The sequence below is a fragment of the Ammospiza nelsoni genome, chromosome 2 (assembly GCF_027579445.1).
Source record: "Ammospiza nelsoni isolate bAmmNel1 chromosome 2, bAmmNel1.pri, whole genome shotgun sequence".
Lineage (NCBI taxonomy): Eukaryota > Metazoa > Chordata > Aves > Passeriformes > Passerellidae > Ammospiza > Ammospiza nelsoni.
In genome coordinates this window covers 69,072,345-69,089,608 of record NC_080634.1, presented here as the reverse complement: position 1 = coordinate 69,089,608, position 17,264 = coordinate 69,072,345, and the positions used below count along the sequence as shown (strand labels likewise).

At 36.7% G+C, this 17,264-nt stretch overlaps 1 protein-coding gene across 2 annotated transcripts in view; it reads right to left on the bottom strand.

Moving 5' to 3' along the window:
- The window catches only part of PIBF1 (progesterone immunomodulatory binding factor 1), a 106,246-nt gene that overhangs the window by 82,003 nt on the left and 6,979 nt on the right, over positions 1-17,264 (bottom strand). For both annotated transcript variants that reach the window (XM_059466591.1, XM_059466590.1), the window contains exons 5-8: positions 14,023-14,142; positions 5,873-6,006; positions 3,753-3,861; positions 265-446 (exon numbers count right to left, since the gene is read on the bottom strand). In XM_059466591.1, coding sequence (XP_059322574.1) covers positions 265-446; positions 3,753-3,861; positions 5,873-6,006; positions 14,023-14,142 — 545 coding nt within the window. The remainder of the gene's footprint in view (positions 1-264; positions 447-3,752; positions 3,862-5,872; positions 6,007-14,022; positions 14,143-17,264) is intronic.

Below are 17,264 nucleotides of genomic sequence, written 5' to 3'. Positions count from 1 at the left end.
TTAACTGAGCAAACCTACAAGAATAATTGCCATGAATGCTGAAGTTTATGCTGAAAGTTTACTTCCACTGCTATGGTCTTATAAAGGTTTAAAAAATTGTTTGTGATACATTCTTTGACCCAAGAAAGGTGTCCTGCTTCTAGTTAAAAAAATATGAGTTAGCTTTCTGAAAATTATTATTAATTAAATGGGATTTGTACAAGAAACAAGGGAAAACAGTTAAATAATCTGTCTACTCATAGAAGTGAACAGACAATAACTTGCCTGGATGCAACATATTTTTCATACATTTCTTCCCTAGCTTTTTTGGCATCCTCTAGCTGAATCTGCAGTCTTTCAAGACGATCTTCTTCGTGTGCACAGCGAACGCTAAGCTCCATGTTCTGGCGATTCAGATAATCTTTATCTTTTTGCAACAAGTTGAGGGATTGTTGTATGGTTGCCAGCTATAAAAGGTATTAAAAAGAACACTTTAACACAAATTTCAAGATAAGTATTTAACCTATGTACACATATTTGCAATTTAATTTTAACTCTGTTCTGTGAAATCATCTGAAGCAAAAGACTCTATTTACACTTTATTTTAACAAGTTGATGAAGCTTTAAGTTGAAAAAAAGACTTTAATAAAAATACCGTTTTATGAGCTTACATTATTTATTTCCAGTAGTTAGCACCTGAAAAAAGAGGTTCTTTCATCTACATCAGTATCTAAACAGTACTGAAGCACTGAATGGAGGAATAGCAGCAGTACTGCATAGTGCTGTGTCAGAAACACCGATGGAGAATCTTGGTGCCAACCCGTCATACTGACTGTGACATTCTCAGGAACAGCAGGGAAATGTTTAAGGGCACCAGGGTGATTACTGCTCTGTAAAGAAATGGTAAAACTGATAGTTCTGGGGATGATGTAAGGCACAACTGCTGTGGACAAGGGCAAAGAGCTGGTGTTGCTACAGAAGGCTAAACTGATGCCAAAATAGGAACAAGAATATGTTGAGAACAGCCACCTTTGTCATCAGATCAACCATGTTTCCTACACCAAGAAGCAGTGTGAGGGAGAGCAGTCTCCATCCATTCAAGGTGAACACAGTTAGAGAACAGGCAAAGAGCATAAAGGACACTGTTGCAAGGCAGCCCAACTTCATAATCATGATAACAAAACAGTTTCGTCCTCTTAAAGAATTTTGCCATTTAAGCTCCAGAGGATTTCACACACCAAGTTCAAAGAATGGTAAATTAATAACTTATCAGAAACATGCCTCCTACAGCTATAAAGACATAATATACATGGTTTAGACAGAATTCACCTTTTCTAAGTCACAGAAGGACTAAAGGTTACTTAGGAAAGATACTGGAGTCAAAGACATGGAGGAAGAAGTTAAAGAGATGACAACTTATATACAAACAGGACTCTTAGAGGTATGCTCTTCTCTAACAGCCCACTTGCTGAGCACCACACTCAGGGTGAGGTATAAATGCCTGTTCTATACCTGATTTAAGAAAAAAAAAGTAAACATGGTCTGTCTCCAAGTATAATGTTACATGTATATCCACAGTGAACAGACATCATAGACTACTACACAAAGAAAAGCAAGCAGTTACTCCTCCTCTGGAACAAGTACTGTGTAAAAACTTCCAATTGGATGTTCTTCCAATCCAGGACTTGATACTGTATCAGCAGACACAAAAATCAGCAGAAACCTTTCAGAGATTTAAGTAATACACAGTTTGAAGTGATATTTTAGTTTAAAGTAGTGCTACTTTTGTTCACTCTGATTAATTTAGTAAAAAGTTAATGAAAAAAGCCATTGTTGCTGCTATTCTGCAGTACTCCATATGTATGTACAAACTTGATGTACAGGACAGTATTTTTTGGCCATTCTTGCATGCTGAGAACAAACCTGACTTTTGATGTCCTCTTACAATGCTAGACTGAGGAATAAATAGACTAACAAAGCCTGAAACCAAAGGGGTACTTTCTATTAGAAACTCGGTTTTTTTCCTTAATGTTTCTGACAATCTCTACAGCTACCTGTAAATTTGGACAGAGCAGTGATTTGCCTTATTTTACAAGTAGCTGTAAGCAGCAGTTTTAGCCTCTGTTTTAAAGTGGCAGTTTTAGCCTCTGTTCTATCTGTAATACTGTTATTTACACAGGGACACTAAGGAACACATCTCCCCTGAATACTCTCAGGAGTAGTCTGTCTCATTTATTCAGCTGCTAAAGTGTTAACACACAAAGATCTTCCACACTATTCCTGCAGGGCTCTGCTTCCCTGGCTGAACCCTTGCCTGCCCACTGGAAGTGGGGAATGAATTCCTTGACTTGCTTGGCTTGTGTGTGTAGCTTTTGCTTTGCCTATTAAATGGTCGTTATCTCAACCCATGACTTTTATTGACTTTTACTCTTCTGATTCTCTCCCCCATCCCACTGGGATGGGCAAACAGCTGTGTGGGGCTTAGTTGCCAGCTGGAGTTAAACCATATCAAGCATACTCACAGCATTCATCTTCCAATGGTAAATTTTCCCCTGGGGCCTCCCAGGTTCCTGAGCTCATTGGCAGAGTTCAGTCTGTCTTTGCTTCAGCCTTCTAAGTCACATACCTAGGAAAATGGCACGCATATAACGCCTAGGAAAAAATGGGAAGCACTCGACCAGCATTGAGGGAGATAGCCTATGGTGCTGTGAGGCTGACCAGCCATTTGAAGGATCATAGCAAGTAATCAAGGCTTCTGATTACCACAATCTTCCTTCAAGTAGGAGCACTCAGTTGGGCTGGTAAATGTAATCTCAGTCCCTGCAAAGATTATGAAGTAAATTCCCCTGGAAGCTATATCCATGAATATGAACAACAAGGTGACAGAAAAACTAGCAGGAATTTACCAAGGCCAAACCTATCAAACCTGACAAAAATGTTAGCTCTGTGAATGGGGGGATCACTGTCTGTGTCATTTACTTTTGCATGGCTTTCAGGCAGCTCCTGTAACAGCTGTATGGAAAAGCTGGCAAAATACGGATTGGATAGGCAAACATCTGTTGAACTAACTGAACATGGGACAGAAATGTGCCCTGACAGCAAAGAAGGCCAAGAGGCTACAAGGCTATACTAGCAACAATGCAGACAGTGGGCTAAAGAAAATTATTATCCAGTGTTCCACACCTGTGAGACTATATTTGGAGTGCTATATCCCATGACATGCTATCCTAAAGACATACATTAACATCCTGAAACAGGACCAGAAGAGCTCTACCAGGATGGTCATGAACTACAGCATATGATGTACAAGGGGTTAAGAGAAATACTTGGAACTTTTTTCAGCCTTCAGAAGAGAAATCTGGTTGGGGAAAATACTATTGTTAACTTCAGCTATCCAAGTGGAACACATAAAAATAGCCAGAGACTTGACTGTATATACTTACAGGACAAGATGCTTTTTTTTTACAGAAAAAAAGCTGTACCAACTGATTAGTTTTTACAAAAGCATTTTCACAAGACAGCAAACAAACACTGGAACAGATTGTCCAAAAGGCTGTGGAATCTCCATCACTGGAGACTTAAAAAACTTGACAAAGCCCTAAGCAACTTGACCTAATCTTGCTCTGTACTGCATGGGCGGGTTGGAGCAGTTAAGTCTCTTGAGACCATTAGAATTAAATTATTCCATGATCCTAACAACCTTCATTAGACAAAAAATCAAATTCCTGAGATTATGAAATACACAATTACTAAGGTAAGAAATTTATGTTTACCTCTTTTGCTAAGTCATTTCTTTCCTTTGTTTGTGTTTTGTATGACACCTCCAGTATTTCATAGTTTCTTCTGAGTTCTGACAGTTCATGCTCAAATACATCACGTTCACTGTGAAAGCAAAGTCAAACTATTAGATGCATAAAGTGTAATGAACAAAATTCCTCTGCCTTTTTAATTTCTCAGCCTTCTTCCAGTTCAAGACACTGACTTCTTCCAATCAGTCACTCACAGAACAACTGGTGATAATCTTAACCTTTAATAGTTACTAACACCTGGAGCAGTATCATTTTACATGAAACAATTGAGTATTATTTAAATACTAAGAAATAAAGAAAATTCTACAGTACTCCTACTCAAATTCTACAGTACTCATTCTCCTCTGATTATTCTTCTTTAGTGTATCTTTGGGCTATACATTTCTTCTCTTAGCAATGATCTGTAAGTACCCATTGTTTTAGCTTCATCAAGCTTCTGATGCTATTTCCCATGACATTCTCTTCAATCTTTTGTAGACATGGAAGTCCAATGAAAAAGTGAAACAACTTCATTACCATCTTCTTAACAGAGCAAAAAGCAATGTATACTTGCTCTGAGTAGGTACTCTCCCCTGCACACAGCCTTGATACCAGAGTGGGTTGTCATGTTTAAAATATAAATGACACAGCTGCAAAAATTGTGCTGGTGTCCTGAGCAAAAGAGCTTTCTCCATGCACAAAGAAGCATCACTATGTCTCCACTCTCACCCTGTCAGAGCAGTGAAATGAATGAGCCAGTATGAGCTTGCAGTTTAGAAAAAAGCTAACCAATATTATATTAAGCATAGCATTGCTTTAAAACTGAGATAACTTGTAGTACAGCAGAACTAGATTTGACATAGTGTTTTTTAAAAGCAGGAACAAGTCTGGAAGTCATTTACTCCTGCAGCACTACCAAATATCCTCATGCAGTTATGCCAACAGAGCTCTCCCCTCCTCTTCATGTGTGCCTACCCAGCTGAATACAACCTACTCTCTCAAATACAGTTTTGGCACATTCATTCATGCTTTTCTCAACTCAAGGCTATTCTAAATGCACACTGTTAAACACTGGAGCCATTCACATGAAAGTTATTACATTCCACTTATTAAGATGCAGTTGCATATAGGAAGCAAATCTCAGCACCAATCCATCCTATTTCCAACAAGATGCCAGAAAGATTCCAGGGTTGTTTTTGTACATACTGCTGTGAACCAAAAATGCTGTGAATCCAGAAGACAGATTCCCCTTCAAATGACTTAGTGGGCAAAGTCATTTGTGTCAGTAACTATGCCTGAGTTCATTCCATATGAGCAGCTAAGGAAGGAGCTGACAGGGTCTTTTATATTCATAATCCCCATTTTTGAATACATTTCTCCACAAATGTGCCAAAGACCGGATTTCTTGTACTTGCAAGCACACTGAAAAAGCTGTCTGGAAGCTGGACTGTGAGGTATATATCTATGAGTATATTTACAAGAAGTCTATTTTCACTATTTTGCAATTGCTTTTCGCAAGATGGATATTCAAAACATTGGCTATAACAGTACAATCTGTATTTTAAAAAAGCTAGACACTGGAACTTCCTGCAGTTAAACAAATTCACTAAGGTAATCCTAAGATTATCTGCCAGAGTTCTCAAAACAGCCCTTTCAAATTTTATCGCTTCAAAGATATCTCAAGTTGTAAATATTAATTCCCAAGGTCCTGCCCTCCTAACTCACTCAGCAAGCAGCACAGAGTAGAGCATAGGGCCTTTTGTTAGATCATTGCTGTTAAACTACGAATAAAAAAAGAGTACTTGTTCCAAGATGCTTGCTATCAACAGCTCCCACTTCCTTAGCTGCAATGAGACCGCTAGGCTGTCTTGAAAACACAATAAATCTGAAAATATAACCTTTAGGAAGATAATTTGATTCGTTGGTTTTCAGAATGTTGTTCATTTTAGGTCTGTAATATACTAAAAGAGGTAATTGAACCATTAGTGTATGAGGTAAGAAAAAATATGTGTGTCAAAAACAAAACTAAGAAGTCTGGTCAATCAAGGCTGATCTTTATTAACATTTGTATGTTAGTTAAACACTCGAATTATAGAGATACTTACCATTTTACTTTATCATAGTTCTGTTGTCTATAATCACCTTGCTGAATCAACTGCTTGGTATCAGCCAGTTCCAGTGTTAAACGCTGGCATCTGACCTCAAGCTCTGAGCGACTCCTCCTCTCTTCTTCATAGCTCTAGGAAGTGAGACATTTTGAAATGATCACAAATGCACTGATATTTACTTGAAGTAATCACCAACTAAATTTCATTAAAACCTCTTATGAATATTCAGGAGGTTATGCCTTCATTTGTCTCAGTATTTGGAAATTTAGCATATCACAAAGTAACCAACTATATCAATACTCAACTTATTTTTATCTTATTACAAATACTTGATTAACCCTATTGTTTCCAATGCATTTGTCCATTAGCACAACTTCCAAGACCAGAAACCATAATATAAACAGCTGGTGGTCTGCAAACCAATACTAGGAGCACCAAAGTCACACCACCTTTACAACAGTTTCAAACAAGCCAAGAGACTTGTGAAGATACTTGCTAGATAATTTGAAAAAAATGAGATAGGTTTGTTCAGCAAGTTTAGCAACATCTGTCATTATCTGAAAGATTTCAGCCAGTTACTCCCAAATTGTAGCTATTGTATCTGGTAATCAATGTTTGCTGAAGAATATCATGGAAAGCTTTCGTGGAAGAAAAAAAATAAAATAAAACAGAATCATTTACTTAATGGTCCATCAGCATTAATTTCCATTCCCCTTCTTTTTCGTCCTCATATACTTTTACAGATTATTCTGAAAACCAAAACAACAAAAGCAAAGCAAGAGAATACACAGAGAGTATTCATCTTTTAAAATACTAGGTATTCCTTTTGAAGATCAACAGATTTCCTAATCACACTCATTCCTGCCAAGTCTCCACAGGAATTTATACCTTAATCCCCAATCTAGATTTCATTTTTCAGTTTTCTACTACATAGGTACTTTTTTCACAAACTTATCCTTCTTACTTGTCCTAAATACTGTACTACTTAGCAATATATTCACAAGAACAAACAAAATAATAATGCTCATTCACTTACACAAGGTAAAGCTGATGGACTACAAAAAGAGTTGCTTGTTAAAAATTTGAGAATACTCCTGGGCATTTAGATTTTTTCCATGTCCAGAATACTGCTGAGTTCAGTTTTTTACTGCTGTGATTGATAGCAAGGTCACTAATGGATGCTTGATTAACAATCATGCTATCTGGTTATAATGAATGGACATCACAATATTATTAACTGAAGGTGAGCACACCCTTAAGATGTCATTACTAAACCAAGAATTTAGCAACTGCAAATTACATTTATTTTGCGGTAAAAGACACTGTATGAATGTATAATTTTTCAACATTGCTGAAAGCTATGCTTTACGCAGTTATAGGAGGATAACTGTATAGCTAGTTTTCTATAGACAAGGGAAGTATAGGGCAATAGCATATATAGAGTATATGACAGAAGGACACTGATAAACTTCACAGACATCATCAGCTGAAACACTGACAAAATGCCTTCTTGAAAAACCACACTGAAATATTTGTAAGACATTACAGAAAAGCTCCCTAATCTACTAGCCATATTTTACCTATTCTGTTGATAAAAAGAATATTTTGTTTTATATTTCACATACCTACTTATCTTCACTACAACTAAAATCACTTCAGGCCACAAATCACAAAAATCAGAACATCCAGAAAATTTTTATGAGGATTCTGCATGGTCTACCATTAAAAATACATCATGTAAAGACATGATTGTTATTCATCCTAACACATATTGGTATATATAGTTTATGTTTACCCTAATTAATGAATATACATTAAGCCAACTAACACTGTGAAACACTTTCTTCTTTAATCAGTTTTATTGTCATTATTTATAAAGATGGCGTTATTATAATGGTAGTCTCTGTCAGATATTTTTAAAAGGTGTGCACAAGCTAGCTAAAGTTTCAAATATGTACCATAGTGGTGCAAGTACCCTGTTATCCAGTGCAAACATAATTTATCTTGCAACAGGAAATGTTGGTAAGGGCACTTAACCTTTAAGTGCAAATTGAAAGATTAAGTTTAGAATACAATTCTTCTTTGGATACTCCATGCCATTCTGCCATGCTGCAATTCACACACCCTTCACTGAGTGGGCTACTGAAGCTCCTACATTATTATCTAGCTAAGAGTTAGAAGACAACTACCAAAAGTATAAAATTAAGTTGGTTAACCTCTGGAAAAAGTTGTCATAGACAGCTTTAAAGCCACAATTAACAGAATATCAAATATCTGCAAAAACAGCTCCTTCTAATACTTGAGAGCTAAATTTACTTTTGAACTGTATTTAATAAATCAGTTATTAATGTCATGTAGCAGTTATGTTAATGTCGTGTAACAGCATGGTAATTCCAGAGAAGGAGAGTTAAATTCTGCTTTGCAAAAGTGATACTAAGACCTACCTTAATTAGAGGCGTTTGTCATGTTTGTTTTTTTAAGATTTAATATAATTCCTGAAGAAACACTAATTATACTCCACAGGATACTGCTTTTCATCTACCTAATCTTAAGGTGTCAAAGTAATATTTCAAACACGTGAAGAAAGATGACAAAGCAAGCTGATACCCAGTCCAGGCTGTAAATAAGCTAACACACAAACCCCCCTATGTGGTGTGCACATCTCCAGGTAGCACATACCCAAGCCTCTGCACTTCCATAGCAATACATCTTAAAGACATACAACCGAGCTGCCTGTGCTGAAGCAGAAGCAGCCTTGCTTTGTATGTGATGAAATTAATTTAGTTTCTAACACTGTCCATATACACTGATTTTAAGATCTCTGCAATGGAACAGCTTTATCTTTCCATTTATCTTCAAAAGATAAGTTGAACACCTTGATGAACAGCTTTGTCCTGCTGCAGTAAAAAGGGGCTTTCAGAAGAATCAAGATACAGAGCTCTTCTAAGGACAGAAAGGAGGTACTGAAAATAATACCAATAAATAATATTAAGTAAGCCCACAAACCTTAAAATAATTAAAGGACAAGCAGAACTTCTTTACACTGAATGTGATGGCCATAATACTCCAAAGACCTCATGGCCTAGACTGGGTATCAGCCTCTCAATAATTTTTGCTTCTGCAGAGAGCAGAAACTCAGACTGAAGAGATGGTTAAAACAAATGAAAAACCAAACTTTTCCTGTGTGAGACAGATAGGCAATCACTGCTTAAAGAAATTCTTGACAGAGCTGCCCAAGAAACCCAGTGGTGGAGGTTTCTACAGGGCATAAGTCTGCTAAGAAGTGCTTTCGTTTGGTTTACAAACACTGTCCACTGATGATGTTTCAAGCAAGAAGATTCTCAGCTTGCCTGATCTGCACCACTTAAAACCCTAAACTGATAGAGAAACTAAAGATCTAATGGCAAACCTCAGCTTAATGATATTAATCTTTACTGCTATCTTCAGTATGCAACGAGCAGCAGTTTACAACAGTCACTGAAATAAACACCTATCTGAATTTTAAGTGTAAAATCCAGGTGACATACTTTTTGAACTAAGTTAGTGACACATAATACATGACAGGGATTAACTGATGTTTCAAAAAGCCTTTGGAGATAAGAAGATAAATAGAAATGCAGGGAATAGATTAATCAGCCAATCAAGCAGAAGCAGCACAGATTTCCTTACACCATCTACAGATAAGCCTGTAAAAGAAAGTGATCCTGCTTTTAAAAAGTTTTTTTCTCAAACATCTGCATCTTTGAAGAATCATTTAAAAACACCAGCACTTTGTTCATATCCTAAAGGCCATAGACAAATGTAAAGCTACTGTACTATTGTGATGGGAAAACAATTCCCTCCAGTTATTTGGATGAGGTGCTGCTTCTTTGTAAAGATGACATTTTGCTTCAATTGTTTACATACTCTGCATTCAAAAATTACTGGTCAATACATTATTTATTGGAATGCAACTGTCCAAATGTCATGAAGAAGCTATACATAATTAATTTAACATCTCTTTAGTAACTTGCTATGAAATTGGTACTCTGCTTGTAGATGGGAAATTGGTAATCTGATTGTACACAGGTCACTATTTACTACTAAAAATTACAAACAAAAATGTTGAGCTACTCCAAAGGAGAGATATTCTGCAAGGATCATATGAAAAGCATAGCTTTGGAACAAGTTCTTCTATAGCAAAAGAAAGTGGAGGAATAAAAAGTTTATTTCTCTGGACCGGAACTTACTAGAATTTTTAGTGAAATATTCTCAGGTGAAAAGGATTCTTGAGATCATTACAGAGCAGTATAACTAAACCATCTCGTACCTCTGAGCCACAGCTAGCAGTCAATGCGAGACATAGCTATGTATCGAAAGAGTAGAAAGGTATTGGGTAGAAAAGGAAACTTTCACAGATACGAAATTTCCTTAAGTCTTAGAAATATTAAACTGCTGCCTCAAGCGCACAGTTACTGGTAGAGTATTGTCCTTGCAGCTGTTCTCCTGAACAATATTAACAATAGCAAAAAAAAAACCAAACAAAAAACACAGGCACGCATTTCACCGAAGACCAAGACCTCATCTGTCTCAAGAGAGTTGCGCAACCCAAATGATCAAGGCACTGCTTGAAAGAAGTGGTGTCAGGGGGCTGGGGAAGAGTTCTAAAGTGCAGATTTACAGATATGCAAACTTTAGGAGAAACCTTAAGGATCCCAGTCCTTTTGGAGTAGCAACAACAGCTCAGTTTTCTAATATTCAGACACATCTAGTGCCAAGTGATCCTTTGAGTACAAAAGCTTAGTTTATTCTTTGAAGACTATAGATATGTTTTCCCTCCAGCTGCAAAACATTATCACAGAGAAAACTGTTAGTTATGTCTAGCAAAACCTGACAGCTACTAATCCTGATTCAGAGATGAAGCCTTAGAAAAGATCTTTGTCCTACACATAACCAGCTTTGTCTTTAGGATAACCACAGCTTTCAGATACTCTCATGCTATAAATTTTATTGCAAATCCCAAAGGCAACTTTATATAAAAAAGTAACTGAAGAAAAGGGAGCCCTGATAAAACTGTATCAATACCAAATTCCAGGAAAACATTGCCAAGAAACTCCCAGCCAGAAGAAGAAAGCAATACTTAATCTTCTGGAGGTACAAAGGAAAGCAAGATTTCCTTCCCGGACACTCTCCCAGCCTTGAGAGAAACCCACTAGTAGTAAATTACATCTGTTTGAGGGAAGGTTCTAACCACTTTGGAAACAAACAGCTCTGAAAATAGTAAACTGATGTTCAGCATGGGAATGCACACATCAGAAGCTGGTTTTATTTCTGGGAAGCTCCTGCTAATACACCACTATAGTTGGACTTCCTCCTCTATCTTTACCTCCAACACTGGTGATGCCAACATTATTTATACTTGAAGGATTAAGCAGGACTGTGAAAGGAGGACTAAAACAAGCTTGTACCCCACATTTAGTAACACGTCAGTCAGCAGTACAAGAACATGGCTTTCACCAGTTCCACTGCCTCCCCCCAGGCTGCGGTGCTGGACCTGGAACCAGAGGAACTGCACTGATCTAAATCACAGATGCACCAATTGTGTGCAGAGAGCCACTAATTCAGCTGTTCAGCACAACCACTTACACTGATCACTTTACAAACAGAAAGCAGAATAACAAACATCCTTTATCACACCACGTTCCAGTGCTAGGAATCAGTCTTCAAAGGCCATTTTCTGCTACTAGTTGCCAGAAACAGCTCCCTATCCTACTGAGCCTGTGTTACAGATTCAGCAGCCCTTAATGGCTATCAGCAGCAGCACGCCAAGCCAAGTTTACAAAGTTATAAGGTCAGCATTGTTGTCTTACATGATGAATTTATTTCACACTTAAATTCTCCTAAAGTTGACTTCACCTCTTAAGTTCAAATTTTCCTTAAAATTTTTTCAATTCTTGGTTGGCTAGATAATCTTTCCTATGAGTCTAAAACATACCATCTCATATCTTATTACTTTATTTCAGGGTGAATGTATAAAACCTGCTCTAACCTGGTCTGTCAGCCACAAAAACCAGAAAGCCAACATAATCCTCCTCCCCCAAGTTTTGGCCTAAGCATACTTTTTTGTTCCTTTCTATGTCCCCAAAAAAGGGAATAAACCTGTGTTGAAACTCATGAAGAAGAGCCTTAATTTATCTTAAAAGAATAGAAAAAAAGAAGGAATTCTTATTGTAGGAAGTAGGTTATTCTCACTAAAGAAAAAACCCAAAAAACAATTGTCTTATCTTCAGTGATGACTCCATTTCAAACTTCTGTACTACCAGTTTCCTAAAGAAGTTTTAAACTCATAACAGACTTTGTTGATAAATTACACAAAAAATAGAAATATTCCAATGATTAAAGAAAACTTAAAATTTACAGAATACTGTATGGAAACCCAGAAGAAGGATTTGCACAGTATAAATTATTAAATAACAGGCAAGAAACTTCAGCAACTATATTTCATGTACCTGGGAAAACAAGAACTGCTGGAATACAAAAAAAAATCCAGTAAAAGAGTGTAAGAGCTTAGGGAAGGCTCTGAACAAAACTTTATTTCCTAGTGATAAAATTCCTTGCAAAAAAGCTTGACCTTAGTGAAGACCTCAAAAAAGTTACCCCAGCAGTACACCTTGAAATGACTTTTTCATAAACTGCAAGAGATGTACAGGTATGCCAGCTCCTGTGCAGCAAGCACAGAAATTCTAAAGTACCCTTACATCCTGATGATGCTCCTCTTACCTTACATTCTGAGGTACCTTGTTGCAGGGACTCTCAGCAAGTCACAAGGTAAAACTTGACCCTGCCAGAATCAGAAGAGAGACTCTCGAGCCTCTCCATAAAAGAAAAGCACAGTGCACTTCAAACTTTGAGAAATGCATCAGTGGGAAAGGTGGATACTGCCACCATGTGGTGCAAAAAGAGCAAAATTACAAGTCTATATCAAAGAAAGATCAATGTCCCAAGAAAATTGTTTCTAGCACAACTTTAATTATTGTTATCGACTATCTTGTTAATTTGCTTCAGCAGAAGTAATAGATGTCAGTCAAATCTCAAAGGCTGCAATCCTCCTGTACAATTTTATTAAATCAAAGCACATTAAATGTACAGTGAAGGAAAATGCTTATGCAAGACAAAAATTAACAGGATTACTTTAATCTCAATTATGACCAGAGATGGTGACACAGAATAATGCTGAAGGACATAAATGCATAAATTTTATTGACTACTTTCTCTAATTCAATCAGAATGAGAAATGAAAGTACATTAATTTCACAAGATAATCTTATATAAAGAATTTCCCCTTACACCTGATTATTCCATAAGCAAATTTCACAGGGAAAAAAAAGGCAGTAACTAAAACATATTCTGAGAAGTAGTAAAATGACAGTCATTTAAGTCTCTGCTAGCCATGACCTGGATAAATATACTTTGAGTACCTGAAACTGTGGTCCCCACTGCAGATTCATGCAGAACTAAGTTAAAATACAAATCACCCTAGCTATATACATACCAAGAATAATATAAATATTGATAAATACATTAGAAAAACCACACTTCTTATACTATTTCAATTCCTTAGCTCTTTAAAAATAAAAATTTAAAATATTTATATAATTTATTTCTCTACTTCTGGTGTTTATATCTTACATTAAATTGAATTATCTTTTTCTTTAGTATAGAAACAAATACAAAAATTAAAATACAAAGAATTGAAAAGCATAACAGAGAAGATGCAACTCCAAAGAACTTTAAACAATAGAAACCACTACCAAGACATCCCCATCTCAAAGACCACACACTGAATCATCAGAGTGTCTTCAGCTGCTGCTGGGCAGATCCCCTGTCCAGCATCCCCACCCTGAAATCTTGCCCTCAGAAAGAAAACACAGCTGGTAAGAGACTACCCTGAACAGTCTCATGAGCAAATCCTGCAGGGTAGCCATAGCATCAGGTTAGCTGTTATACAAGGATGCATACAGGTTATTTCCTTTTTCCCTTGCAGTAATTTTTATACAATATAAAAGCTTTTTTATCTTATACATAAAAAATGATTTGGAGAATGAGATTTTCACAATGTATGTATTCACAGTTTCTGAACTGAGATAACATAACTAAGGAGCACAGACCTCTGTCAGACACTTCAGCTGGGATCTGTACCCACTTAGTTCTTCTGTCAGACTCTCCTTTTTCATCTGTAGATCACTTAGCTCTCTTCTTAAGGAATGGACTGCTTCATAAAACCGGACCTAGAAGAACAAGACAGATATTCAAAGTTGAAACTAGCAAATTGCAACTGCAAAACTACCAACCTAAAAACACATCAGCTCAACATCTTATGACAATAATGACTAAATAATATTTCTAGGGCATGCCATTAAGTAAAGATTATATTGCTGTACAACTAAGGCAGTTTACACTCAGGCAGATCAATCAAAAAAATACAGCTGCTAATGGACACATGGCCTCATGCACCTCCTTGTGCCAAACCTAGAGCCTATTTGATTAACAGTCCAAAAAAAACCCCAAAAAACCACAAAACCAAACAAAACCCCAAACAAACCCAAAACCTCTTCAGTAGTAACCAACTTAACTTGCTAATTTCCCTCAAGACAATATAAATTTTTATAGGGTGTGTAGAAATTGAGAGATTTGGTTTGTTTTGTTTTCTGCCAGCCCAGTGTGCTGAGTTTGCACCAAGAACAATGCAAGAGCAAGCACATGGAGCAGGAACAGCACAGAACCAGGAGGAACCATGACACCCCCTCCACACACACCTCCAGCAGTAACTTGCTGGTATAGGGATTCAACTGCACCAGGAAACTAAGGCTCTGAAAGACTTGACTCTGCTAAATTAACACCAAAAACATCCCAACTTCTAACAGGATTAAAAAATTTTTAAAGTCTGTAACGCATACTCCTCTCTCTTCCTCCACACTAGTCATAGGCATTGTCTCAGGCAAGTCTCACATCCATAAAACCTTTTCAGAACTTCTCTTCTGATCAAGAAAAAAGACTAGAAAATACAGTAGTAAAACCACAAAGCCAGTATTAAAAAACAAAAAGAGACAAAACAAAGAAGAAAGAGCTTTTTTGATATACACCCACACACACGTACACAGAGGTTATTATTCCCAGCTTAACTTGATACCTTAAAATGTTGCATTTGGGGGTGTGTGTGAAAAGAATTAAAAAGTAGGCACCGTTTTCATGCAAAAGCTATTGCATGCCCTCCATCCCTAATGCTTTCTTTGATATATGATTAAAGAAGAAATACAGACAAGAAAGCACAGATTAAGTAAGCATTCAAGAGCAAGCTGTATTGCACTTCCATGCTAAAGGAAGACAGATCTCTGCTTTGCTACCTGTAAACAGCAGAAGACAAAGAAAAGTTCCAGGTATATTTCATATAATTGACAGCATACAATTCTAAAAACACAGAAGCCATAGAAATTTGCAATGTAAACACAGGTGTAGTATGCTTTATACAATAAGGCAAGTGTGCAACATGACTGAAAGATTAGCATTGTAACTGTAACATCTGATGATTCAATTGGTCACTTCTTAAGAAAAAAGTAACCTTGATTATCACTAATTTATAATCATTTAAAGCATTGTGCTTTAAAAAAAATAAAAATCAAACCTGCTTTTCCAGTAAGTTCTTTTATTTTTACTGCAATATCCCTAGAAACCTAGGAGACTTGTGCTATCACACCACAACTATTCCCCAAAACACAACAACCCTAAAACAGATTTCCCAGTAGAAACCAAGATTACATGGGATACAGGTATCAAGGATAAATGTATTTACACAGCCTTCCCAAGAAAAGATCATTGCATGGTAATAAGGGAAAATGAATGCAGCAGATGAGGCTGAGGTTTTAGCAGTTCAACTGTTGTTGCTATTTAGCTGGTTTGATAGCCAATAAACATTCATGTAACCCAGCAGTCAAAGCACACACTGCCTGTTGCCAATTCAATACAGCAGAAACTAAACTTACTCTAAAAGGAATTTTAGAAACAACTGTGCATCTTAAAAATCAGAAATTTATATAGGTGTGCTGTAAACAATTACCACTTTCTAGGCAATTTTTAAAATGCTGTCAGCCTGTGCCCATCACTTTTTATGGACAACTAGAATAAAGTAAAAATGGGTGGGTATGGAGGCTGAAAAAGTTGGCTCCTGTTAATTCAAGTTCTGTGAAAACAGTTGCATCAGTTAACTGCCTTCTTAAACAAACAGCAACTGAGCTGCAGTTAGCAAAATTATTTACCTGAAAGACACGGCAATTAAAATCAGTTAAACAGAACTTGCAGAAACCTTTTTTTAAAAATTTGCTGAAAATTTTTTACAGTGGAGTACACAAGAGATTCACATTACTGAACAAACTGAACTGGTCCTTGGCAGCTGAACTACTTAACAGCCTGAAGTACTTTCAAATTTCACAGATACCATTTCTAAAAACATCTCAGGAATGACAAAACAAAAATCTGAACTTTTACACTAAGTTCAAAACAAAAAGCTATGATTTTAAGAGAAGGATGTGCAAAATACAGTTTTTCAGTTGTCATCATTAGCATTAAACATTACTTAGGTTTTGTTCTAACATGTCACTATTGCACCCCTTTGTGGAAGAACAGTGAAAAACATCTCACATTTGCTTTAATTCCAGTGTTTCAAATTTACAGTACCTCTATATACAAAATCTGCATTTAAGTTCTTCCTGCTGTTTGTCCAGTAGACCTGGTGCCAAATAAAGTCTAAGCATTATATACATGTTTACTTCCATTCTGGAGAATTGCAAGGCAATATTTTAGAACTGATAAATAGAAAAAAAAGTCCAAAAATTTCCTGCTCAACTTGTCTAAGCAGGACCCTTTCTCAATAAGGAAAATTTTACCCTTATATCACTGGGCTGCATTATTAGTCTTCACACAGATCTGGAGTCAGAAATTTTAACTGCCTAGAAATGCCCAACTTCTCCTTAGGCAAGCAAAGCAGGAAACAGCATTCCCTTCCAACTCCTTTCCCCAGCCTTTGGGAGCCAAATGGATGCACAGACAGGATGTGCAAAACAGTTCTGTAGCCTCCCAGCACCTGCACAACTTGAAGTAAAGATAAACAACCACCAAGCTTAACTGATACTTTTAGGTTCACACTAATCCTCTGCTAAAACAAGCTGAAAAAAGCAGAACATAGCACTTTACTACAACACATCTTTAGAATGCCTTATCCAGAAAAAGAAAAGGTTTAAAAATGGCTTCTTCAAAAGAAAAAGTAATGTGTTAAGAAGAGAGGAGCTTCACCTAGCATTTAAGTAGAGGAGTTTTTGTCACAGATAAAAATAACATTAACTGGTTGAACACAAGA